Source organism: Lepidochelys kempii, chromosome 15 (assembly GCF_965140265.1).
Source record: "Lepidochelys kempii isolate rLepKem1 chromosome 15, rLepKem1.hap2, whole genome shotgun sequence".
NCBI classification, from domain to species: Eukaryota; Metazoa; Chordata; order Testudines; family Cheloniidae; genus Lepidochelys; species Lepidochelys kempii.
In genome coordinates this window covers 6,271,079-6,298,126 of record NC_133270.1, presented here as the reverse complement: position 1 = coordinate 6,298,126, position 27,048 = coordinate 6,271,079, and the positions used below count along the sequence as shown (strand labels likewise).

The window sequence follows — 27,048 nt, the reverse complement described above, 5'->3', positions numbered from 1 at the left end:
GATATCCAGCTATCTGAGCTGGGTGTAATCGGGTAGCTTGATATTTAAATCAAATAACTGCAGTTGCTGTATTTAAATATCAAGCTACCCGATTACACCCAGCTCAGATAGCTGGATATCCAATGGCAGCAGTTGTAACTGCCGTTATTTGCAACTACAGAATTGTGGGTGCACGTGAGGAGGTTATAAAATCAGGCCTTTCCTGTTCAGTTGTTTTCTCTCATACACACAAGCCAGACTTTGGGAGCAAAGTTATACAGACCAGCAGGCTGGCCAGGCCTGGCACTGACCTTCTGAACCTTGGTTCTTTCGGGTGTAGTTCATGCGGAACACAAAAGCCTCCAGTATAAAGGCCACAATGATCGTCATCACCACCTGGGAAGGGAGCCAGAATGAGTAGAGAGCGTCACAGGGTTTGTAACTGCAGCATCCTTCCAAGTCTGGTTCTAATTGAACTGCACCTGAATTCTTGCTGCTTCCCCTCACCCCTCCTTTCAGCAGAGGGAGTGTACAAATCCTAATCCATGAGTCTAGGTGACGTGTTTGTGTAACAGCCTGCCAGTGAACTGGGAATGGGCGGTATGACAAGATGGAGTTATCACTACACACCACTATAACTCACATTCAGCTACATAATAATGAGTCTACTCTGGCAACACTTGTAGTTCTTGCCATATCAAAGCCAGTAAAAGTGATTTGGACACATGCGTCGTTCTGAGCTACGTTTCATAAAGAGAACGTCCCTAATTGGCTGCGGATTCTTCCACTAGAGCATAGCAAGACTGCTGCTGGCATTTAGAGATTTTCCATCAAAAGTGCACTGAGGACCTACCATGGTCACAATATAGAAGATCATGAAGTAGAGGCGGCTCCAGTGAGAGGTTTGTGAGGTCACCCCTTCCTAGGGACAAGAGAGGCAGGAGTTCAGTGGCAGGCAAAGAGGAGGGAAGCTGCATTAGTCCCCTTGAGAGCAGACAAAGCAGCACGCCTCCCCACCCCCAAATATAAATCGGTACCTCATGAAATACAGGACAAGTAGTGCACCTCACGTATCTAACCCCAGGGACTGCCTCTACCATACTCAAAGCCCCAGCTGGCCCCTGGGCCAGAAGCCCTTCCCCTAAAGGATTGAACACAGATTCCCATATATTACTTTGATGTGTAAATACTCACACAATGGTGACGAGTGCTACAGAAAAGCGTAGAGATAGCTATCTCGCTACATATCTAGCTACCAATATACAGCATAGTGCCTGCGACAACAAGCTATAGTACAGAAGTGCTTGAAGAGTGAGGGCACTAACACCCTTACACCAAAGGTACAACAGGTCTGTCATGCTGCATTCAGAATTAATTAGATCAAGGATCCTGAGGTTATTCCTAGTGCAGATTTCCTGCGTAGCATTACAGAGAATGGCTGCCATTCAACCATACATAGCAAGGTGGGAGGATGGGGGTAGGGGGAGAAAGAGGAGACAGGGAGGAGGAGAGAAGAAATAAGACGACTGATGAGAAACCTAATTGAGAAATACATGAGGTAAAAGGGCAGCATTCAGAACCTTCCATCTTCTCCCTAAACCATTCAGAATTGCTCAATAGCTGTCACATGCTGTATAACAGCCAAAAGGTACAGCGCAGAGCCAGCCAGTGGCAACCTGTCTGTCAGAATATCTGAGTGATGTTACTGGGGAGGACAGCTCCTGGCAGGCAGCTAACAGTGCCACCCTCTCATCCCATCCATGTCAGCCAAAAGTTACCCACTTTCCATCAGAGTGATGAAAAAGAATCTGTGTTAAAGAGAATCTTGCGCTGCAGAGTGATTAAGAATTGATGACAAAACCCTGGTGCTGACTATAGAATCATAGAATATCAGGGTTGGAAGGGACCTCAGGAGGTCATCTAGTCCAAACCCCTGCTCAAAGCAGGACCAATCCCCAACTAAATCATCCCAGACAGGGCTTTGTCAAGTCTGACCTTAAAAACTTCTAAGGAAGGAGATTCCACCACCTCCCTAGGTAACACACTCCAGTGCTTCACCACCCTCCTAGTGAAAAAGATTTTCCTAATATGTAACCTTAAACCTCCCCCACTGCAACTTGAGACCATTACTCCTCGTTCTGTCATCTGCTACCACTGAGAACAGTCTAGATCCATCCTCCTTGGAACCCCCTTTCGGGTAGTTGAAAGCAGCTATCAAAACCCCCCTCATTCTTCTCTTCTGCAGACTAAACAATCCCAGTTCCCTCATCCTCTCCTCATAAGTCATGTGTTCCAGTCCCCTAATCATTTGTGTTGCCCTCTGCTGGACGTTTTCCAATTTTTTCACATCCTTCTCGTAGTACAGGGCCCAAAACTGGACACAGTACTCCAGATGAGGCCTCACCAATGTCGAATAGAGGGGAACAATCACGTCCCTCGATCTGCTGGCAATGCCCCTACTTATACATCCCAAAATGTCATTGGCCTTCTTGGCAACAAGGGCACACTGTTGTCTCAGATCCAGCTTCTTGTCCACTGTAACCCCTAGGTCCTTTTCTGCAGAACTGCTGCCTAGCCATTCGGTCCCTAGTCTGTAGCGGTGCATGGGATTCTTCCATCCTAAGTACAGGACTCTGCATTTGTCCTTGTTGAACCTCATCAGTTCTTTTGGCCCAATCCTCTAATTTGTCTAGGTCCCTCTGTATCCTATCCCTACCCTCCAGCGTATCTACCACTCCTCCCAGTTCAGTGTCATCTGCAAACTTACTGTGGGTGCAGTCCACACCATCATCCAGATCATTAATGAAGATATTGAACAAAACAGGCCCTAGGACTGACCCTTGGGGCACTCCACTTGATACCGGCTGCCAACTAGACATGGAGCCATTGATCACTACCCGTTGAGCCCGACGATCTAGCCAGCTTTCTATCCACCTTATAATCCATTCATCCAGCCCATACTTCTTTACCTTGCTGGCAAGAATTCTGTGGTATACACAAGAATACATTTAAGTACCCCGAGATCTACATACCATGATGATGTACCAATCATTGACAACTGTCAACTCAAACAGCGTAACTGTATGGAGACAGAAAGGACAAAACAAGAAGTGCTTTAGCCAGCCTGACCAGTTTCAAAGTCATTTCAATTCCTCTGTTTCCCCTATTATGTGCTTTCTCCCACTTTCTTCATAAGATACCTCATTCAGGATAGCCAACAGAGACTGAAATACTTGAGTGCTGATGACAGAAGACAGATTCTACTCTCAGTCATACCACAGTTAATCTGAAGTCACCCTACTGATGACAATGGAGTGACTCTAGTGTTATAATGGTATAACAAAGAGCACAGAGTCTGCCATACCAGGCCACACTAAGCAACACTCTTGAGAGATCCACAAAGAAAAAAAAAAGAAAAATCACCACTATCATCCTCCTCCTCCTCCAGCAGGCCAGACTCATGTTTAAAGTCAGAAAAAAAAAAAAAACAACAGAGTGACAAGATCAGTGTTAGAGGCTCAGCAGGATAGTGGAGTTGCTCTCTTTATTCATCTCTGGAAACATGGATTCAAAACTGGTTCAGATCACATGTCAAAACAAGTCGGCAGGTTTCATGCTTGTCTCCAGGATATGTTTACCTTGTAAAATCACCACACAGTTGGATTCTCTTAGCCAGCAGCAGAACCCAGGACAGCAGAACCCAGGACAGCAGAACGATACTGCTGCAGGTTTGAGGTGTACAGTATAAGTAGGATTAGGGATCCAGAGCAGGGGTGTTACAGGTCACTTGGCAGAGCCACTTGCAGGTGGCAGGGTTAGAATGGGAAGGGGTACTGAGGACCAGGGCTGACATGCATTGGTAGAATTCTGGGGACTAGAAGGAAGCATGGGCAGGTGTTTATGCAAGCTATGTTAAGAGTCTCACCCCTACAGAAGCACCAGATTCACACAGGGTCATTCTGCAATCAGCAGCAGTAGATGCGAGGAGTATTACAACAATTAAGATAAGAACCAAGATGTAAATATTCCTCTTACCAAAGCTGTTCAAAATGTTGTCAAAGTTGTTGAGATAATAGTAACCTTCTTCCACCACTGTCTTGTTTCCAACCGTGTGATTCACCCAGCGATAGGCATCTGCAACTGTACTCGTGCTGATTAGAGAAGCCAGAACATACAATGAGAGGTGCTCTGGAAAGATGTGCAACGCTCCAGGTGCTGACAGACACAGGCATGCTGAGAGACCTGTGGGCAGGGAGGCTATTTTTCCTTCTTGCCAACACTTGTTGCATTTTGAATGCCATTCTCTAAAGTGGTACCCCCCAGGCAAGGGCACTGCAGCATCATACCTATTACATGGGGGCTTTGCTGTGGTGCCATTATAGAGCAACCAGCCCAGCCCAGCTGCTTCAGGCAGCGATTCAAATACCCAGCAGCACAATACTACCCCTCTCCCTTCTCAAACTGTAAGTAAAGATCATTGCACTGAGTCTCAGCAAGAGAAGTGATAAGTCTCCCTTTTACGGTGAATCTCAGTTCAGAACAACCACTCTTCGTAAACACACATCCACTGGCCTTTTCTTGATAGGAAAATACAGATATGACACACGATGCTCCTGGCTTGGCATTGAACCAGGCTATTAACAAGGCTGTTTCAGAGGAAGGTGGTTGCTGGGTACTTACTTGCAGCAGTTTGGGTAGACAACCCCAGAGAAGAATTCCATGCCGACAATGGCGAAGGAGTAGTAGAAGATAAGTAGGGTTAAGCCCAGGCTGGAGGAAAGAGAAACAAAAGTAAGACCTTGTCTACACTGCACCTTCATTGTTAAAACTTTTGTCCCTCTAGAGTGTGAAAAAAACAACCCCTGAACGACAGAAGTTTTAACGATGAAACACACCAGTGTGGACAGCGCTTTGTCGGTGGGAGATGCTCTCCGGCCGATGACGCTATCCCCCCTTGTTTGGGGTGATCTGATATCGTCGTCAGGAGAGCATTTGTCCTGGTGACAAAGAGCGGCTAAACTGCGTGCCTAACAACAGTGTGGCTGAAACAGCACAGCTGCACCGTTGTAAGGAGCGCAGTGTGGACGTAGCCTAATTCTGTTATTCGCCAATTGGTAGGACAGAGAAAAAAGCAAAGTCACTCAGACTGGCTGTTCTCTAAGCAGTTTTCCATCTCTACCATCTACCGTAAACCCCAGTGTAGGACCCCACCACCCAGTTTCTCTAATGAAGCACAAGCCAACATAGCTGTATCCTCTTTGTTTCCTTGACCATCAGCAGTGATGTCAGAACAGCTTCAAGAATAAGGATAGTTCATTAACATGTCTGAACACCTAGCTAGTTTTGCAGCAGGGGAATAAGATACTGTGATGTCATAGACTGACAATGGCTACTTATCTCAGTGACGAATTAAACGGGCATTCCACATCATTTTGAAATAACTGTAACCCATCTGGGTCCCCTATTGTACCAAGGACATGAGGCAACACTGGGTATATATATCTTCTTTGTGAAACTTTCTTTGCACAAAAAACATCATTTCTTAAAAACCAAACAAGTTCCAAAGTGGGGTTGCCCCTGTGCTCAGCACAAAGGGGTTACTGTGCATCAGGTGCTAGGCCTAGTGTGCTAGAGAACTCTCTATGTATTTCTTTGTGCTGCACTGCAAAGAAAGAAAAAAGTGATCGCTCCTACCGTGACCCCAGCCCAGGTATTCATTACCCTGGAAATGGCAGTGTCATATTAGTACACGCTCCTTTGGGATGTTGCCCATTTTTCCCCCTCCAAGGAGGGCTGTGCAATACCTTGCCATCCTAGGGAATAACTCAAACATTGTGTCCAGGACATTCCTGTAGCGCTTCTTCAATTTAAAGAGCCTGAAGAAGGGACGAAAAGCCAGTGGTTACTTACATGAAGACACTTCCTTCCTGTTTTGTTATTAGCCGCATAAAGACAAGTAGCATGTAGCAGCAAAACAAAGCCTCGAGAGAAGCATTTTGAATACAGGCACAGCCAGGGTCCATATGGAGGCATTCCTCGCTGTGATGCTACTAAATGAGAATCTGGGGACTGTGCACCTGCATTTAGACAGAGGAGTACTGATAGAAGGAAAAGATATAACATGATCCAATGGCTGGAAGTTGAAGCTAGACAAATTTGGATCTGAAATACAGCATAATTTTTTTTTAAAACAGTGAGGGTAATTAATCATTGGAACAACTTACCAAAGATCGTGGTGGATTCTCCACCACTGCCAACTTTTAAATCAAGACTGGATGTTTCCTAAGAGATCTGCTCTAAGAATTATTTTGGGGGAATTTCTATGGCCTGTGTTATACAGGAGGTCAGACTAGATGATCACAATGTTCCCTTCTGGCCTTGGAATCTATGAATTGTTTTGCACTTCCATTATTCACCAATAATTTCCCCAGAGGTGGAGTGGGACACTGCTCTTTTCATCACTAGATCTCAAAGCACTTCACACAGGAGGTCTGTATCATTATCCCTATTTAACATATGGGGAAACTGAGGCACGGGGCAGAGGAAATGACTTGCCCAGGTCACACAGTAAGTCAGTGACAGACTCAGACACAGATCTCCCAAGTATCAATCCTCTATCCACTAGGTTACACTTGTGGAGGCAAAATTGAGTGGGCCTGGACTTTGGTCAAGCTAGCCGAACTTTGACCAGTCTGACTGTGTGGGTGGCCAAGAGATGCTATGACAGCAGTGCAATTTCTAAAAGCCCCTGACTATCCAACCGGTTCTGCTTAAAAAACCCCTGACTGCAATATTGCAATATACAACCCATGGCCTACAGTCAACCGCACTTGGCCTATTGTTTAACCTCAAAGCTTGCTCAACCTAGAAAAGTTGCTTATTGATGCAATACGTAGGATATTGTCCTTATAAGGCATAATTGGTAGGGTCTGTTGGAAAAGTACCCATGCAGAGGTGTATTGTTCAAAATGCCAGTGAAAACCCTATATAAGTTCGTTGAAGTGTATGGAAAGCAGAGCCACTTGCCACCCTGCGTGCAGCTATGCTGACTCTCCTTGCATATATGCTCGCATAAAATAAAAAGCCTCAGGCAATTCTGATTCCTAAAACAATGAGTGGTTAATTTTCCACCACACACTGCTTCCCTTCACTTGGTTGGGATACTTAGACTTTAGACACATTAAAACGTGGAGAGGTAAGGACTCCCAGTTCCTGATCCAGACCATATTTACTCAAATAGTCTTTACTCCTGTGGGTAAGCCCCTCTGTCTCATGTGAGGAAGGACAAGCTGTATGAATAAGTGTTTGCAGGATTATGCTTCTCAGGATAAGGATAGTGTTTTACCTATAAAGCATCATACATAAATAAATTACATTTATAAATGGCGAGCTCCTACATCATTAACACCTGTATGCTTGGAATTTACAGAACACATTCTAAAGGTGCGCTCACTTACCAAGACACAAATTCAGTTCTGTTTTTTCCCCTGCAACAATCAATGGGAGAAAGCTGCATTCCTCACACATCAACCAATACAAGAGGAAAAACAGACTTCCGAGTGCAGGCTTTGGCAGATGAGTAAAGGAGAAAATGGTTTCTTTTAAAATGTAATTAACCCAATTGTTTAAATCATCACATGTGCTCCATTAGCAAGTGGGGATCCTAGACAGTATGACCTAGTGGATAGAGAACTGAACTGGGACCCAGGTTCTATTCCCAGCTCTGACAGGTTTCCTGGTTGACCTTGGGCAAGTATGTCTCCTCTTTGGGCCTTAGTTTGCCCATCTGTAAAATGGGGATAATACAATACTGACCTTCTCCGTAAAGCATTTTGAGATCTACTGATGAAAAGTGCTATATGAGAACTAGGTATTAGTTCATCTTTAGTAAAAGAATACTTTGTCTTCTATAGAACTTCCATTTGATGATCTCAAAGCACTCTACAAAGATGAATGAATCTTTACAAAAACCTTCTGAGGCAGACATTATCATACCCGTTTTACTGAGGGACAGAAGATAAATTACCTGACCAAGGAGTCACTGCAAGTATCAGAACTGGGAAGAGAACTCATGCAACCTGCTCTAACCAGTAGACAACAATTTGCCTCAGTGATTGGCATTTCTGGGAGCTACAGCACTCTGCACATAGGAACACAGGAACTGAAAGACGGGATCAGACCTCAGGTCTGTTTAGCCCAGGATCCTGAACAACAGTGGCCAGCAACAGGTATTTCAGAGACAGGTATAAGAACCCCTACAGAAGCAGATGTGAGATAATCTGCCCCCACATCACATCCCACCCTGGATTCTAACAGAGGCTGGGTTAAACCCTGAAGCATGAGCTTTAATATCCCTTCCAAAGTTTGTCATAATTAATTCTGATAACTCAAGATAATCTCATTACCCAGAGAGGTTTCCACTTCCTTTCTGATATGGTCATGTACCCATGCAACCCTCCCAGTTGGATCCTGCCAATGAGATGAGCTCTTGATTGGGTTGGAAGAAAAACAAGTCTCCCTAGCTCTGCTGCTTTGGCTATTTTCCCATTCCCCATATGCCTTTTCTGTCTCACCTCAGCAGTTGAAGGGGTCGCAGGACAACGATGAAGTAGAATGGTTCCATGTTAAATGCCAGCGCCAGGAGACCCAGAAATGCAAACAAGGTGACTGAAAAATCAAAGCTGGAAAAGGAAGAGGGAGAGCAGAAATGGCCCGGTTTAGCCTTGCGAGGGGCAGAGTGCTCCTGGCACTCTAGTTCAAAAGACGACAAAGGGAAAGGTGGAGGGGTACTGGAATTGTCTGAAGAACCTCTATTGAAATGAAGTTTTCTAACCTATCAGCCTAAGGCTGTTTTTGAAAGAAGGCAACTATATCCCAGCAACTATCACCATGTCCCTCAAATCCTGTAATTCTGAGTTCTCTCTCAGTAGATCCCCACCAAGTTCAACTGATTCAAATTCAGACTGCTCAAGTGACACTGTCACAGTGCAGGATAGCACAACAGCTCTGGGTGTTATGCCTCCAGCCCCCATTCACTGTTCACAAGAGGCACACTTACAGATTCCATCCAGAAGACAGATACTCAATGGGTCCCAGGCCAGTGGTTTTCAGGAGCAGCTCTACCCCATAGACTGCAAAACAAGAGAGCATCTAATATCAACCCTTAAATGAGCCCCACCATAACCATTCCATATGTACAGCTTGAACTCTTAGGTTTGTTGACTGTAGGTTTAATAGGCTCCCATTCCCTTCCTTCATGTTTATCCTCAAGGGGATGCTAAGTGGACCCCACTTCCCAACTTCTCCTTGTACTTGGGTGGTGATCTCTCCCCACTGCTGCTGAATGGAGTTCAACTTAGCTACTGTGCCAAACATTTGGACAAGAGTGAATGCCTTAAAGAAAGGTTAGTCAGTCATCAGGAGGAACTTCAGGGCACATACTCACTCCCACTTACTTGCCCAATTTAGCCTCAATGGAATGTATAAAGAATCATATATACAAGCTCATGGGACCATGGGAGATATTTTCAAACAGAGTGAAGGAAGGCTGCTGGTTTCATACACTGCCAAGATGGCACTTTGTGAAGTTCTTGAATTAGTAGAACATTAGGACATCAGGCAACAGTTCAGTGATCAAAGTATTTCTATATATCTGGGAATAAAAACATAAAAATGGCCATACTTGGTCAGACCAGTGATCCATCTAGCCCAGTATCCTGTCGTCCAACAATGGCCAGACCAGATACTTCAGAGTGAATGAACAAAACAGGGCAATTTATTGAGTGATCCATCTCCAGCTTCTGGCAGTCAGAGGTTTATGGACATCCAGAGCAAGGGGTTGTGTACCTAACCATCTTGGCTAAGAGCCACTGATGGACCTATCCTCCCTGAGCTTATTGAATTCTTTTTTGAATCCAGTTCTATTTTTGGCTTTCACAACATCCCCTGGCAACAAGTTTCACAGGTTGACTGTGAATTCTGTGAAGAGGTACTTGTTTTAAACTTTATGCCTATTAATTTCATTGGGTTACCCGGAGTCACGTGTTATGTGAAAGGGTAAATAACACTTCCTTATTGACTTTCTCCACACCATTCATGATTTTATAGACTTCTATCATCTCCCCCATAAATCTTTTCTAAACTGAACAGTCCCAGTCTTTTTAATCTCTCCTCATACAGAAAATATTCCATAACCCTGATCATTTTTGTTCCCCTATCCTGTACTTTTTTCATTTCCAATATATCTTTTTTGAGAGGGCGTGACCAGAATTGCATACAATATTCAAGGTGTGGGCATACTATGGATTTATATGGTGGCATTATGGTATTTTCTGTCTCATTACCTAGCTCTTTTCTAATGGCTCCTAACATCTGTTAGCTTTTTGACTGCTACTGCACATTGAGAAGATATTTTCAGAGGACTACCCACAATGACTCCAAGATCTCTTTCTTGAGTGGTAAAAGAAAATTTAGACCCCATCATTTTTCATGTGTAGTTGGGATTATGTTTTCCAGGGTGCATTACTTTGCATTTAATCAACACTGAATTTCATCTGCCATTTTGTGTCTCAATTATCCAGGTTTGTGAGATCCCTTTGTAACTCTTCGCAGTCAGCTTTGGACTTAACTATCTTGAATAATTGTGTGTCATCTGCAAACTTTGCCACCTCACTGTTTACCCCTTTTTTTAGATCATTTATGGATATGTTGAACAGAGCTGGTCCTAGTACAGATCCTTGGGAGAACCTGCTATTTCTATTTCTCCACTATGAAAACTGACCATTTATTCCTACTCTTGTGTCCTGTATTTTAGCTAGTTACTGATCATGAGAGGACCTTACCTCTTACCCCATTACTGCCCATTTTGCTTAAGAGCCTTTGGTGAGGGACCTTGTCAAAGGCTTTCTGAAAGTCCAAGTATACTACATCCACTAGGTCAACCTTGTCCATGTTTGCTAACACCCTCAAAGAATTCTAAGATTGGTAAAGCATGATTTCCCTTTACAAAAGTTGTGTGGACTCTTCCCCAACATATTGTGTTCATTTATGTGTCTGATCATTCTGTTCTTTACTATAGTTTCAGCCAATTTGCCTAGCACTGAAATTAGGCTCATTGGCCTGAAATTGCCTTTGGAGCCTTAAAAATAAATCAAAAATCAATCAATCAGCATTACATTAGCTATCTGCCAGTCACCTGCTACAGAGGCTAATTTAAGTGATAGGATTCACCCAACAGTTCTGAAGGAACTCAAATGTGAAATTGCAGAAATACTAACTGTGGTATGTAACCTATCTGGTCCTGGTGACTTATTACTGTTTAATTTATCAATTTCTTCCAAAATGTCCTCTATAGACACCACAATCTGGGACAGTTCCTCAGATCTGTCACCTAAAAAGAACTGCTCAGGTTTAGGAATCCCCCTTGCATCCTTTGCAGTGAAGACCGATGCAAAAAAAATTTATTTAGCTTCTCTGCAACAGACTTGTCTTCCTTGACTGCGCCTTTAGCACCTAGATTGTCCAGTGGCCCTCAATCATCCAGTGGCCCTTGTTGGCAGGCTTCCTGCTTCTAATGTACTTAAAGAATTTTTTGCTGTTAGCAAAAACCAGCTGCTCTTCAAGTTCTTTCTTGGCCCGCCTAATTATACTTTTACACTTGACTTGCCAGAGTTTATACTCCTTTATTTTTCTCAGTAGGATTTGCCTTCCAACTTTTAAAAGATGTCTTTTTGTCTCTAACCACCTCTTTTAGTATGTTCTTTAGCCACGGTGGCATTTCTTGGTCCTGTAACCTTTTTTTTTGGGGTGGGGGGGAGGAACCGCATTTAGTTTGATCCTCTATTATGGTATTTTAAAAAAGCTTCCATGCAGCTTACAGGCAGCTCACTCTTTTTACTGTTCCTTTTAATTTCCATTTAACTAGCTTCATTTTTGTTTAGTTCTCCTTTTTGAAGTTAAATGCGAGTGTGGTGGGTTTCTCTGGAATTTTCCTCCCAACAAGGATGTTAAATTTAATTACATTATAGTCATTATTACCGAGTGGTTCAGTTATATTCACCTCTTGGACCAGATGCTGTGCTCACTTAGGACTAAACCAAGAATTGCCTCTCCCATTGTGGGTTCCAGAACTAGCTGCTCCAAGAAGCAGTCATTAATAGCGTCTAGAAATTTTATCTCTGCACCCAATCCTGAGGTGACATGAACCCAGTCACTATGGGGATAAATGAAATCCCCCATTATTATTGGGTTTTCTGTTTTTGTAGCCTCTCTAACCTCCCTGAATATTTCACAATCAGAGTCACCATCCTGGTCAGATTGTCAGTAGTATATTCCGACTGCTATACTCTATTATTCAAGCATGGAATTTCTATCCACAAAAATTCTATGGTACTGTCTGACTCATTTAAGATTTTTACTATATTTGACTCCATGCTTTCTTTCACATACAGTGCCACTCACCCCAGCACAACCTACTCTGTCATTGCTATATATTTTGTACCCTAGTATTGTGTCCCCCATTGATTATCATTGTTCCAGCAAATTTCTGTTTGCCTATTCTATTAATATCCGCATTTAATACCAGGCACTCAAGTTCACCCCTGTTAGTATTTAGACTTCTTGCATTAGCATACAAGCCCTATAAAATTTGTCAATATTTAGTTTTCTGACTTTATGTGATGTCACTAATTAGGACAGCCACAGGGAAAACAAAAATAAGTCACCACATCTTAATAAAACAAAGAATGGACATTTTCTCTAACTCCAACTTTTCTGATAACTCCTCTGCTGGCAACTGTAGCCAAAGAGCTCTCCATGCTGTTAAGTGAGAGGTTAGCAAACGTGTATTTGGTTTCTCCCAAAGTCACCTTTATTGCATTTGTCAGCTTTAGCTCTGTTCAGTAGAATTGCTCAGCAGCAGCAGTGAAAAACAACCACGACCTATAGGGGAGGATGAACTAACTTGGAAAAGTAATGAGTTCCATGGCCGAGCAACACACTGGCATGTAGGGATCTATGATCAGGCTCACTCTTGACTTGTTCTTTTCAGGAGTACTAGAAAGACAGCCTCTGTGGGAGGGACAGCAGTATACGGATCTCTCAAGAGCCCCTCTGATTTCTTTGAAGTGGTGCTGATAGGCTCAAAAGAGACACCACCTCCAAAATGGAAGGAGGACAGCTCAGAGTCAAAGTTAGGGAAGGGCAGTACAATGGAGGAGAATGGAAGGAGCTTCCAGGTGAAAATAAAGGAAGGAGGAGGATTCCACAAAATAACAATTAACAGAGCAGGAAATAAATAGGGTCTTGGTTTGAGATACGCTTTCAATATGATAATTCTACCAAGAGGGCTATGCAATGTATCCAGTCTGCACTGACAGTAATGTGAGTTGTGTTTGTGGACGGGTGTCAGTAAATGTCCAACAGTTTACGGTTGGGGTGAAAATGGAAGACCAGATGTGTGTGTGGTTTTGGGGCAATGTTACTAAGGGCTGAGTCAGAACTACATTCCCATTTAGATGCATCTCATTACATAGATAGCAGGGGTGCAAGAAGTTCCCTCTTCAGCACCAAGGTCACCAGACGCATTTCTTACAAGCAAGCAAGGCCAATAAAATCTTTACAGATCCCAAGCACTGAGAAAAATGGCTTCCAAGGAAATGGATCCTTTAATACCTTGAATGACTAAAAATGCGCAACTGAGAAGCCCCAATATACCCTTTCCCAGATGTAATGGAACAAGGCAGTGCTGGTCTGGCACAGCAACTTACTCGTGAGGAAGACAATATAACTCCACGGGACATCTCTGGGGAAGAAGTTCCCACCTGCAAGGCACAGAAACAGCACCTTCTCAGAGGGCTGATCAAACTTATGGAAGACAAGTCAAGAAATGAACCATGAACCATGCACCTACCTTGCAGCATGAAGGTTTGAATTAGAATCCAGATCCCATTCACAGCTACCACAGTATCTGGAAAACAAAATACACTGCTGCAATCAAAAGTTGCTGGATAATCAGATGTTAATCTTCTAAACCTTTAGGCAGGCAGTGTGGGCTAATGGTTAGGGCACAGGACTAGGCATCAGAAGAGCCAAGCTCTGTTTCCAGCTCTCCCAAGGTTACACATCCCATTCACTGGTAAAGCCCTCTACATTCTATGCTTCAGTTTCCCAGTATATAAAATTAGTATAATAATTTATCCACCTATATAAAATGCTTTGAGATCCTCGGAAGAAAAAGTGTATTGTTGAATCTCAGTCTGACATGCAGTTATTTTTCCTGGTACATTATTCCCTACATTGCCCTAGTATTACTTCAATATTCCAGTTTTTTTCCATCTTTGCAGAATTGTTCCAGGACTGTATATAGCTCCTAGGTCAGTTACAATGCAGGAAGGATACAGCACCGTCACAAAGCTCCTACAGGCCTTCTTGTAGCGCCCACCATTAAGGCATTGCGACACAGAGGATCCAAGATGTAGGAAATCTCCCCTTCACTCCTTTTTTCTCCCTTCATTCTACCATCATAATCAGCAAAAAGGGCACTTCCTTACAGAATAAAAATCAATCAAAATTAGAGATTAGCATAACAAATGGGACCAGGAGTCAAACTTGCCCTCCTCTCTAGAGAAACTTGACAGCTCTGTTCAGTACAAATTCCAAGCAATACCCCTTGGAATTAAGCTGTTTGCACTTTCTGAAGTACAGCAAACCATGGGAGCATTGTGTGTCAAGTCAGGTTCTTGCATTAACATCCTCAGCTGCAGTGTCAAAACTGAAACCATGTGAAGTGTAATCACACATCCTGTTGCATTTCAGAGGGTGCAATAGCCAGCTTCTGAAGAAACCAGTCCCATAAAACACACTTCAAAGTAATGTATAAACTAGTCCTTATAAGAATCCTACACGCACAGATACAAGAACTCCTTCCCTGATTGCAGACAAGCACAGGAATTATTATGTGCATTGTGTCTCCAATCAGAGATCTGGTGCCATTGCACTAGGCAGCGTACAAACACAGAGAGAGAATCCCTGCCCTGAAGAACAAAGAAAGCCGAGTACGTAAAATCATGAGATTTTGTTTTTCACACTTACACATGGCATACTGGAATGCTCGGGACTTCACCAGAATGTTAATGCCTGTATGAAGAAGGGAAATATTACGAATAGATGTTCGTTACAAAAAATACTTAAAAATAAACTCAAATACTCCCTCTTCTTCCTCCATATCTATTCAATAACCTCCCTGACATTAACTGGGCTCATTTTTCATATTCATTCTCAGTACGGGGTATAGGTAGCACAGTGGGCAATAGTGCACTTACATGTCTTTCACTTCTTATGCCTTGACTTCAAATCCTGACCCACAACTCAAGTGACAGTGATGTGACAGTTCTCACTCTACTGCAGTTCCAAAATTTGCCCACATCTTGAAACTAGTGCACAGTTCAAATGGAGATGTCAGTCACTGCCCAGTCCTGGAACAGTGGAAGTGTCCTAATGTGGGGCTAAAGTGCATTAGCACAGCTGCATAGGGATCTTGTACCAGTAGCTGCCTGCACTATCCTTGGTTCAGGCTAGTTGTCCCTCACTAACATATACATATATATTAAAAAAAAATTATCCAGGGATACAAACTGGTAAAGAAAAACTGGAACATTTGCAATAATGGCATGTAGAGGGTATATTACATTTAAGGCTGTATCTAGGCCACATTATAACCTCTATTTTCTCCTTTACAGCAGCTGCACATGCTCTGTGCAAATGCTGCATCCACCTGAGATTATGAAGACCAGCAACCCCTGGGAGACTGCAAATCCACTCCACAGCCAGCTACTGTTGGAGGAGAGCTGCAGCCTTGGATACTGACAAACGAATCTCCTAGACCCGGCCAGCCCCAGCAAGCTGGAGCGCTGCATCAGACTCTCCTGCATGCTGTACCAGAAGATGAATCCAGCAATGGGTGGGCTCAAGACTTAGTCTATTACAAGGTATTTGCTAAGAAGCTTTCCTTATTTTATCTAGTTGGTTTCCGGGTCAGTGCACAGAATATATATTTGTGTAACAGATGTCCTCCAACAGGCCAGAACACTGTGCCTTTGAAAAATGAAAAGGAGGACTTGTGGCACCTTAGAGTCTAACAAATTTATTTGAGCATAAGCTTTTGTGAGCTACAACTCACTTCCTCAGATGCATTCAGTGGAAAATACAGTGGGGAGATTTATATACACAGAGAACATGAAACAATGGGTGTTACCATACACACTAACGAGAGTGATCAGGTAAGGTGAGCTATTATTATTAATAATAGCTCACTGAATGCATCCGATGAAGTGAGCTGTAGCTCATAAAAGCTTATGCTCAAATAAATTGGTTAGTCTCTAAGGTGCCACAAGTCCTCCTTTTCATTTTGCGGATACAGACTAACACGGCTGCTGCTCTGTGCCCTTTGAGTGGATCGGCAGTTAGCGACTGTGCCCATCTCAGCAGTTTATCTGGAACATTTAGACTGTTACTGTATTTACGCTTGGGGTACTGTAGAGAGAATGTGTTCTTTCAGAAGGCCTTTTTTTTTTTTTTTTTTGAAAAGAGATGATTTTCCAACAGGTACATGCTTCTGCACATGTAGAATTTAAAACATAAGAACGGCCAAACTGGGTCAGACCAATAGTCCATTTAGTCCAGTATCCCGTCATCAGACAACGGCCAATGCCAGATGCTTCAAAGGGAATGAACAGAACAGGGTAATCGTCAAGTGATCTGTAGAGCAAATTACCTTTAAATATAAGAAACGCTGTCCGTGGAAGGTCATCAAACCAGTGCTCGCGGTTTCGTTTTGCCTGGAAGTGGAACAGACCTGATCAGTGGGAGGTATGAGCAGAGATTTATCTAAGTAGGTCAAAATTACATCCATAAGAGAAAGGAACAAGACCCATCTTCTCCCCGTGTCATTTTGGTCTTGTTCCACATAGTCTTTATTTCTCCTCCACCTTCTCTTTCACCTCCAACTTCCCTCCAGTCCTCATCCCCTTCTCTCCTCACACTCTCTTCCAGTTAACACTTGCCTTCCATTTTAAGCCAACAACTTCATAGAAATTGTAGAAATCCTGTAGGCTGTAAGAGAAAGATAAAAGGGTGAATCAGATCAAAATCTCTGTGGTATTTGGATTTTGCCATCATGGGTACCAAATGTTTCACTATTTAAGTGTATCAAGTGCCTAACTGTGTCCCCTGATTGTGGGATGGGGGAACATTTTCCATGCCAGACCTTCTTTTCAGGAGAAGTCCCCTTAATTTCTCTTGTTAACTCCTTGTTCAAACTATATGAAAAAATCAACGTTCAGCTATTCCATTGTTTGTGTCTCAGGTTTTCTTAAATGCAAGTGAGCCTTAGGAGAGAGTAAAGACTACCACGTTTCTGCAGCAAGGCCTGACAAAGACTGATACAGTCTTAGGGTGAAATCTCGGCTCCACTGAACTCAAGGAGAGTTTTGCTATGGACTTCAATGGAATCAGAATTTCCACTTATATTGTAAGGTCTTAGGGGTACAGTGTTTACTTGCATGTACTACATGCATATAAATAAATACAGTAAGATATCACCGATATTAAGGTTTACATAAGCCTCATGGTTGATAGCTGGGTGATCAGTTGTGCGGTTTGTAAAATGCCATTTACAAATAATTGGACTTGAACCATCCTGGAAGTACATTTTAATTCCTCATTTACTACTAACTATTCCTTTCCTGCTTGGTTTTGGTTGGTTGTTTTAAAAAGGTAGTTTTAAACTTTTGAGCAACAATAAAACTGGTGCAAAGACATGAGATAAGAGAACCCTGTAAGCATATGAAATGAAAACGACTGACAATCAGCTTGGGCCAGATTTTTAAAGGTGTTTAGATGCCTAAAGACGCAGATTTGAAAAAATCTTACTTGGTACCTAGTTGCACCTTTAGGCACCTAAACACTTTGAACAATCTGACTCTTGGTACCTACCCCATCCTCAACAGAGCACACAGATGCTGAACTAGCATCCAGATTCACTCCCTTCCTGGGGGTTTAGCTTTATTGGGAAATGAAAACCATTATCTACCACCAGATTAGCATCATGCAAAGATTTCACCCCAAGCTTAGCTATGCCCGGAGTTTCCCTTCGGGGTTTCCTTGTCCTATCATTCTAGGTCTCTCTCGCCCAAAGACACACTCATCTCTTTATACCCAGGTTGGAGTTAACTGGACTCACCCAACAGCATGATTCAGCAATAATTACTCTGAATTTTAATGCAGGGTTCTGCAGTCTTTTTAGGAACTCCAGGAGAGTGGTGCTTTAGTGAAATGCCAGGGGACATAACCAATTGCTGGTTACCTGGGAAAGCGTTAAGCTAAAGTTGCATTGCATGTGCAGAAGTTCTCCTTTCTTTGGGTGTCTCATGTCCAAATAGGGTCCTCTGTTTCCCCACTCTTTTATTCCAAGGACCTCTGTCATTCACCTATCTCCCTCTGCTTAATGGCTGTCATCGCAGTATTGTCTCTCCAACAGGGCAGAAGAGAAAGCCAGTCATCAAGGAGCAGATCATAAAGCAGCAGGGGATTATCACTTTGACGCCCCTTCCAAGCCCAAGTTCACCTCCAATAGCCTAAGAAGGCAAGAATCCCAGAAGTGTTCCCCGACCCCAGGCTGCATCTAAGCCTGTATTCTGGGATTGATTTTCCTTCATAATCCACACCATTCCCTCTGACATATGGTATGGACCCAGAGTGTCATGAATCCTGTAAAATGCCACCCCTTTTCTCGGTTACAGCACCAGCTCCTACCTGACTAAAGCTGTATTGCTTTGATTCAGTGCTTTGAAAGTGAGATAACGCTCTCTGGCGCACATCCGAGGCGTATAAAACCGCATGAGCCCTTCAAACTGCTTGAAGGAGATACCAGATGGTCTCTAGAAACACAGAAAGGGGTTGCCATAAGTGATGCTGTAGGAGGAAGCATAGGAACATATAGGCCACTGTATTTAACTCTCTCTTAGGACTGCTTCTAAGCAAGATTTAAATGTCAGGATAAGGTGCTGTTACTACCACCTCTAGAAGGCACACACTCACTTATTACTCTAGAACCTAGATATAGGGAAAGTCTCCTGGGATTAGCTCCTCTACTTGATCTCCTGATTAGTGGAAGAACATAGAACAATCTTGCACTGAAGTTCTGTTCAGTTTAAGTGCCAAGTATTAGGTCTTCCACCACTTCCCTTGGAAAACTGTTCCACTGTCTAACAGAGCTCACTGCCAGGATACTTTTACTGATACTTAACCTATGGCTTTCCCTTTTGAATTTCATTCCATTACTCTTCGTTATACCCTCAATTCACTATGCTAAATCATTCCTTTTCTCCCTGGTTCTGTACAATCTGCAAAATATATTTATAGGCTTAACATTCCTGCTAGTTGTCACTTAGCCATCCTCTATCTATTGAATCCTTCAGGTTTCTGATCACACTGAACTTTGTCATCAATTACTGCTGGTGGGACACCACCTCTTTAAACACTCAGTGTCTTCCGATGAGCTACTGGTGGGCGTCAGTAACCGGTTCCAGTGACACAGGCTGGGTATTTCTTGCACATACACAGAATATTCCCTACCTGCTTGCTGACAAGCAGGCGGTAGGCATGTTGTATGGCTGTGCGTTTGTGCAGCAGCAGGGACTTGAACTTCCTCTTTTCAATATCACTGAAAGTGTCAAACACCACAGCAAGAAGCTGAAAAGAAACAGATGAGACAAAGAGGAAGTCAGGCTTTGATTGCTACAGCATATGGCCTCTTATGCTACATTGCATCTGGACACTTATGAATAAGCACCACAGAGAGGCACAATAGATGCCAGCAGTATGGATTTTGCTAGGTGCTGTGCTAATACAGGGTATAGTAGAGTTAATAAGAATCTCTAAGCAACCTGGACACCAAAGGATTAACAAGAGCACACACCCACAGTTACATTTTTAAAATGGTGCATAGGTATTTGGCTACACTGCTCCTATCATCATTAATGAGAGTCACATAAAAAAGTTTGTACAATGCCTGTTCATACCAGGACAGTAAGCTCAGAAGAAGAGGGGAAAGAGGGCTACTTTCTGCCGTTATACCTTCAACTGAAGCTTTGTCAAGTATACCCTCAACTGGCTAGCTTCTATAAGGCCCAGATGTAATGACATCAGTATTCATCAATAGATAGTGTTGCAAGGTAATACAGCATACAGCTTCTGTAGATGGATTTCCCGAGCCTTGTATTGGTTTGGACAAGCCAAAGTGAGCCTGAAAGCTCCAGTTGCGACTGAATTAATAGACTCATGCTATTCTATGGCTACAGCTGTGCTCCCTATTTAAATCTTTCAATACGCAGACACACCTATAAACAAGCACCCACTAAGGAGATCTAACTATGTGTAGGTGACATATGAGGACGTATACATGGATTGCAGAGCTAATGTTAGTGCTGCTACAATTAAAGTCCTGTCAGAGTTACCAGTTTTAACCATTTCAGACTCTGATTGGCAATTTAAAAGGGTTCCAGGTTGGTTAAGATATTAAAATGCTATTACTAGGTGATAATTCCAATAGGGATCCCGATACCCCCGTTATGACAAGAGATTTCAAAAGGGGCCTTATCACAATGAGCAGACCACCGATGTGACATCTTAAATGATCAAAAATCCCTGAAGAGGTCATTGCAGTGTTGTTACGAGAGATTGCAAAGATGGCTGAACATTACCAAAGAGACCTTGTTACAGGTATAATTGTTTTTAATCAGATAGACCCTGTTAAGAAATCATTATAACACAAGAGAACAGGCACTCTATTACCAAACCATTGCGACAGGTGAAGAACTCTACTGCAATATCAAAATGAGAGGAAGGGGAGTCCCAGCTGCAGTAAGAAACTTACCAAATTCATAATGAAGTAGAGCTCAATGGAGAGGTATACTATGAAGAAGACACAGGACCAGGGATTCTGGGAGTAAGATGGCATCATCACATCAGGGAAACTGCCCCCCCAAAACATACAAGCCAACTTATTAGCAATCACAATAGTCTCATTCATGCAGCATTTCACACTGACTAGATGATCATACTATGTACAGGAACTGTGTATATGCATACACAAATCACCATCCTCATATAGTTATGCAGACTAAGTAGCTATACACAATATACAGATTATGAACCTATACATTACCTTTCAGAGTAGCAGCCGTGTTAGTCTGTATATTAGACTTAGTCTTTTGCGTATACATTAGCTGCAAGCGTTTGAAATGCAGTGAAGATTATGTATCCCTAAACATCCCAAAAGTTTGATGGGCAACAGGGACTTACAAAGTATCTATGGTTTATTTATGTTTTAATCAACAGTAATATTTTGCAGTTCTACAGAGATCTTATTCCAAGGATTTCAAGTTAATTAATCCTCACAATCATCCTAGAAAATGCACAAGCATCATTATCCCCATTTTACAGATGGGAAAAAGAGGCAGAGAGAGGTGAAGTGACTTTCCCATGCCTGTATAATGTGTTAGTGCCAGACAAAGGAGCATAACTCAGACCTCTGTATTCTTAGACCTGTTCCTTAACAGTGAGACCATCCTTCCCCTTTAGTGGCTTCATAATACTTAATGGTGAACTACAGCAGTTCCTTCGGGGCAGGTCATTGCACATTAGGCTGCAATGAAGTACAGGTTCCCCACCGGGAAACATCGCTCTCATGCTACAAAGAAGAGGTCACATCTGCAGCCCCAGAGGTTTCACAAATAAAAGATTTGCTGTGAGACTTTTTCCCCATAGATGATGGGAAGGGAAAGTATAAGGAAGCATGGACTTACTTTGAAGTGGTCAGAAGAACGAAGAGATTCACAAGGCTGTTCTCTAAGGTACTGAAATACTGAAAGAGAAAACAAATACAAACCAGCCCCACATTGACACTGTCAAGGTTATAATTCCTTAACTAATTAACTAATTTCCTGACCTTTCTTAGTAGTTCTTGACATGTAATTGCATGCCCCTTCTGTAGGCAAACAGAAAGGTGTGGCATGTCAAAAGTTAAAAAATGAAAGCTTGTCTGAACATTCCTGTAGGTTACTCCCAATACTTTTATCACCCTGTGGTCAGACTTGGCAGCTGGAACCTGTGGCTGTTGAGCAGTAAGGCCAGCATAAGTTGGGAGGACGAGAATAGGATTTCTTATACCACTCTTTCACTGCAGACCCAACTGCCTCCCACTTGGGATGGAAAAGTACTATTTTCCTTAGATCTGTGATCAAGTGTATCACAAGAAGTTTTGGTGTATCACAAGAGGTTGCCAGCAGCTGTGCTGGGATCACAACTCTTTATTGGGTATATTCACTTACCTATCCAGGCAGAAGCACTAATAGCAGAGCAGCAAAGTACATCAAGGACATTTATATGCCAGCCCACAGGTGTGGTGCACTGCACTATAGATGCAGTTGTGGGTAGTGGGAGATTTGGATGGCCCTGATTGGACTGAGACATCAAGAAGAGGGGTGACAAATGTAATGTCCCCTTTTGGATCTCCTGACATTGAGGGGGGGACCATTTACTATTTCCCATTGGTTCTGATCCTTGGTTAACTACGTTACAAAAATAAATGGTCAGTCATGGCCCTCTGCCCTTCTTAGTGCTAACTCCAGTTAAAAACCAGAGACAATCCATTCAGGAGAAAAACTATATCTATACCTTATATATACTATTTGAATTTGGTTTTCAAGATGACCAAATGGGTCTTAAAAAGCGAAGTCTGAAGTATTTGTTGTTTACTTACGGGATCTGAGTGGTTAGAGGAAAACAGATAAAAACCTAAAGAAATGGAAGGAGAAAATGGGAAGGGGGAAAAACAAAAAAAAAAAAAGGACATTAATTTCAAGCAACAGAATAACGAAGAGTCCCTGTCCTCAAATCATGGCTATGAAACTTCAGATCATCAGCTAAATACTCTGTTATTATTTAATATCTGTATGCAGCATAATGCATGTGCGCAGTGCTTTAGAGAGGATGAAGATATAGGATCTCATTCTCCATTGCACAGGCACCTTGTATCAGCATTTATACCTATGTTAAATGGGTTCAAGTGAGTGGGGAATCCTAATTTGGTAGCATTGTACACACATTTTTATACAATTGTAAAGGACAAGAAGGTGTGAGAATCAGGCCCACGGTCCCCACCCCAGATTAATCTGGAACACTGTTCTAAACATAAGGAGCAGCATGGAAGATGACGGACAGAGGACATCAGGGAAGAAGGTGGTTGAGGGAGAGAAAAAGGTGTCCCATGCCCTTGTCTCCAGCCTCACTAACATGCTTCTGCAGAAGAGAGCAGGATTTGGGTTTGTGAATCCTTTTTTCCTGATCTGCCATTCCTTTCCTCTTGTCCCCTTTCATTAGTGATTTTATTCCATCTTGATTGGTTTTATTCTCTCTTCCCTTTCTCAAACCTCTGCTTCCTCTCCTTCTCCTTCCTGCTTTTCTTATTCCCTTTTCTCCCCTCCTCTCTCTCCTTCTCCAAAACAGCAAGAGGTTCTTCAGTCCAAAGATTTGGCACCTGCTCCCATAGTTGAAGATCCCCTCTACTTTCATATCCTTTCCCAGCTGGTGCTACAAAGGGTCAAGAGACCCAGAGAGCGTTCTCTCATTTCACAAAGTCCCATGATTTGACTGAAGACCTGGCAAGCCGTAAGCTTGGACACGCTGGCTGGCCCTTAGGCTGGGCAGTGACTGTTTTGCAGAAGAGGCATTGCATGCCAAAAGTTCACCATCCTTGGCATACTTAGTCACGCAACTGTTAAGTTTTCTAATACCATGAAGGTGAAAAGGTATTGTATATGTTACACAGTGCCAGTTCCAATACTGTAGACTCCTTGTACTTATCAACACACTTTCAAATGACCCCTCCGGAAAGCAAATTCTGATACTCTCCGAGGATGGTATTGTACAAGGCACAGTACAGACAGTAATTTTCAGAAGTTTAAATTGAACTTGCAGACTGAAGTTGATTAAGCAGAACTTGGAAGTCGCACACAAAGCATACAAGAACTCCTTTTGGCAAAGTTACTTATTTCCCTTGTCACTCGTGATGTTACCTTACGGGGCTGAAATCCCTAATTCCTATGTTTTCCAACTCTTCACCTGTCCTCACCTCCCAGCTAATTATGAAATGAATCAGACAGAAAGGAAGTGAAGAGCCTGTCAAAACATCTTACGTCCAATCAGCTTTACATTCCCCTTGCTCTTTTGTGGCACATGGACAATAATTATTGCAAGGTACCATACAAGAAAGCAGACAGCTTAACCTTACACAAAGGCAACTTACCTAGGATGGCAAAGATCACCATGAAGAAAAGGAGGAGGAGGAGGATGTCAATGAAGGGAGGGAGAGACTGGAAGATCTGCCGCAGATTTCTGAAAAGGAGGAAACATTTACTCCATACTTTAAACTGAAACCTGTGCATGTGCACCAGAAAGTGAGGATGGCTCAGTTCTACATTGGCAAGCAGATAAACTGGAGAATCTAGTCAGTCTTTTTCCATCTCTCACTTCAATGATTGGGAATGGAATGCTCAGGATTTCTAGCACATTGTGAAGTTCTGTTAGCTCTGAGAAATAAGAATCTCAAACTCATTCCCTAGACCCAGGTCTCCCATGCAGCAGTACAATGCTACATGGTCCCCAGAACATCAAGTAATTTTCCAAGCCATATTTAGTTTCTTTGCAGTCAGCTTTCAGGTAACACGTGATACTAGTTTCACTGTGTCAATTTCTTTCTGCAGGGTTAAGACATACAGCCTCCCAATAGGGCCAAAACAAGAGAATTCTAAGATACAGTAACATTTCTGAGACTGCCTTGCTACAATTCTGCACTCTTACAAATCTCCAGGGTAAATATGAAGTCTCTATGAAAAAAGCCTGGACAACCACAAAGCTTTAGTTTGATCTCTTTCTCAGCCATAACTGCAGGAATCAGCCAGCCGGCCAGGTAGCCAGCCGGCCAGGTAGCCAGTCACCTTCTGACCGCTCCACAGTAGCGACAGTCCACCAAGAAGATACACCGCAAAGCTCTTGTTATCCTGACGTGCGAGGTCTGACGCACCAAAACCACTATTGCTTCTACAAACTGCACTAACAGCACACAGGTCTGCAAGAGGAGGGAGAAAAAAAAAAAAAAAAAAAAGGAAGTGATCAGCATTACAAAGGTAACTTCCTCTTCTTCCCTCCCTGTTCCTGATTAGTAATGTTGGCTGAACTGTACATTTGACAGACAGTATAAAGAAAAGCAAAAGAGCAGAGTTGTAGTGTTTAGGCACAGACATAGAAAGCATGGCTGGCATTACTCTTATGCCATTTCTTAACAGCCAGGCAATGGAATAGCGTTCGGAGAGTGAAGGAAACAGAAGTTGTGGAAGTGTATCCAGAGTGGTACGAGTTCATAGACAGTACACATGGATACCAGTTGTGTTCTAGTGTTTTGTGACTAATAACCAGGGAAAAAGATTTTAAGGAAGTGAAAAGAACCCCAAAATTCAGACATGGACAATAGCTCACGTAATATCAGATGGAAGTTGGGAGACAACTCAATAAATGCCCTATATTTAATAGCCCAATATTTCTTCTGGTTCTGTGGTTACAGAAGACACTGAAGGAGAAAGAATACTGAAGAAAAAGACAGGCAGTGGGGCAGGCAGCTTACCTTAACCATGGTTCTTTTGTGTCTGATATAGGTGTAGAAGCCCATCCATCTCATCTTCATGGAAAGTTCAAAGACCACAACCACTAATGCAAAGAGCTCCAGGGTGGCGTGGATCTGCAATCAGACCACCAATAAATTTAACCTCTCATTTTCACTGGTTCCAGAAACCAGGGTTTTACCCTCCCGTCTCAAGAAGCTTGTGGCTTCTGTAACAAACCTCTGCTTTGTAGCAGTCAGGCTTTTCCTACAGAGATAGAAGACCTGAATATATATTGAAAACATCAGAACAAACAGTCCTCTGTCTTTTAAACATTCTTAAAGTTAGCCTGGCACTAATATTCTAAGGGTTAAATTAATGTTCAGCATTAATTGACAACAGCTGCTGAACACTGGAAAAATCCAGCCTCACATCACTTAGCACTTTCTCTAAAAAGGCTTACTTTTGATTGAAATTTTATTTTTTGGTTTTATCCCAGAAACAATGTGTGATAAAAGATTCAGTGAAAACGATTTTGCAATTTTTGATGAGCAACTGATGTATGGTAAGTATTTATTTCCATGTAATTACCTCAGTACACTTTTTGCAAATCTGTAACTCAGTAATGGCTCTTTTTGAAAGATCCAAGTCTGCATATACCCCACAATGCAGTACGGGAATAAGAGCTGGATGGAAAAAGAGCTTGCATATATGAAAAAGTAATGGATGATCAGAAATAGAACCCTGAACAACCATGGTAATAACCCTTAGCACTTAATTATTCGGGTCAGCTTCTCTGTTTGCAGGTGCAAGCTGCACTCACAAATCAGAGTGTTTGCACTTCTCACTATCTGATCTGTAGCCACAAAGAGGTAGTGACACAAACCCTCTGATTTGCACTCATAATTCATTTTTGCAAACACACTACACTCACAGAAAGGGAGGCTGGGCCTTTGAAAAAATCTAACCATAAAGCTTCAAAGCACTTTAAAATTAATTCTCACAAATACGGAGAAGCAAGGTAAATATCTTTATATCCATTATAAACCTTGGGAAACTGAGGCACAGAGCTTCAGCTACTTGTCCACATCACAGGAGGAATCTGAGCAAGAGCTGGGATTAGAACGCTATTCTCAAACATGCCAGGAGACAAGGATCTGAAATGTTCGCATTCTAAGAGCTGCTAATGATTCAGTTTGAATACATCATGGGTAGTATAGGTCTGGGATGATGGTGACCCTTAAAAGCATCATACATATGTCGTGTCTTGATTGTTGACCTGAGGGACCCTGATCTCTCCACATCCAGTGAAAACAACACTGCTTCTGCTCCCCCCATGCCCTTAAACAAACCA

General features: G+C 42.6%; 1 protein-coding gene across 6 annotated transcripts in view; it reads right to left on the bottom strand.

Annotated features, from left to right (window-relative positions):
• Positions 1-27,048, bottom strand: part of TPCN1 (two pore segment channel 1) — a 69,417-nt gene that overhangs the window by 8,788 nt on the left and 33,581 nt on the right. For 3 of the 6 annotated variants that reach the window (XM_073312388.1, XM_073312387.1, XM_073312391.1), the window contains 21 exons: positions 25,718-25,831; positions 25,035-25,165; positions 24,344-24,432; positions 22,799-22,833; positions 21,843-21,901; positions 20,912-21,011; positions 19,612-19,728; positions 18,790-18,914; positions 17,040-17,088; positions 16,751-16,814; positions 15,070-15,114; positions 13,889-13,945; positions 13,746-13,799; positions 9,038-9,110; positions 8,553-8,660; positions 5,784-5,855; positions 4,660-4,749; positions 4,015-4,130; positions 3,012-3,058; positions 833-901; positions 291-375 (listed from right to left, as the gene is read on the bottom strand). In XM_073312388.1, coding sequence (XP_073168489.1) covers positions 291-375; positions 833-901; positions 3,012-3,058; positions 4,015-4,130; positions 4,660-4,749; positions 5,784-5,855; positions 8,553-8,660; positions 9,038-9,110; positions 13,746-13,799; positions 13,889-13,945; positions 15,070-15,114; positions 16,751-16,814; positions 17,040-17,088; positions 18,790-18,914; positions 19,612-19,728; positions 20,912-21,011; positions 21,843-21,901; positions 22,799-22,833; positions 24,344-24,432; positions 25,035-25,165; positions 25,718-25,831 — 1,699 coding nt within the window. Of the gene's footprint in view, positions 1-290; positions 376-832; positions 902-3,011; positions 3,059-4,014; positions 4,131-4,659; positions 4,750-5,783; positions 5,856-8,552; positions 8,661-9,037; positions 9,111-13,745; positions 13,800-13,888; positions 13,946-15,069; positions 15,115-16,750; positions 16,815-17,039; positions 17,089-18,789; positions 18,915-19,611; positions 19,729-20,911; positions 21,012-21,842; positions 21,902-22,798; positions 22,834-24,343; positions 24,433-25,034; positions 25,166-25,717; positions 25,832-26,285; positions 26,381-27,048 lie in introns of all 6 variants that reach the window. The other 3 variants (XM_073312392.1, XR_012155006.1, XM_073312389.1) reach the window with 3 other exon arrangements.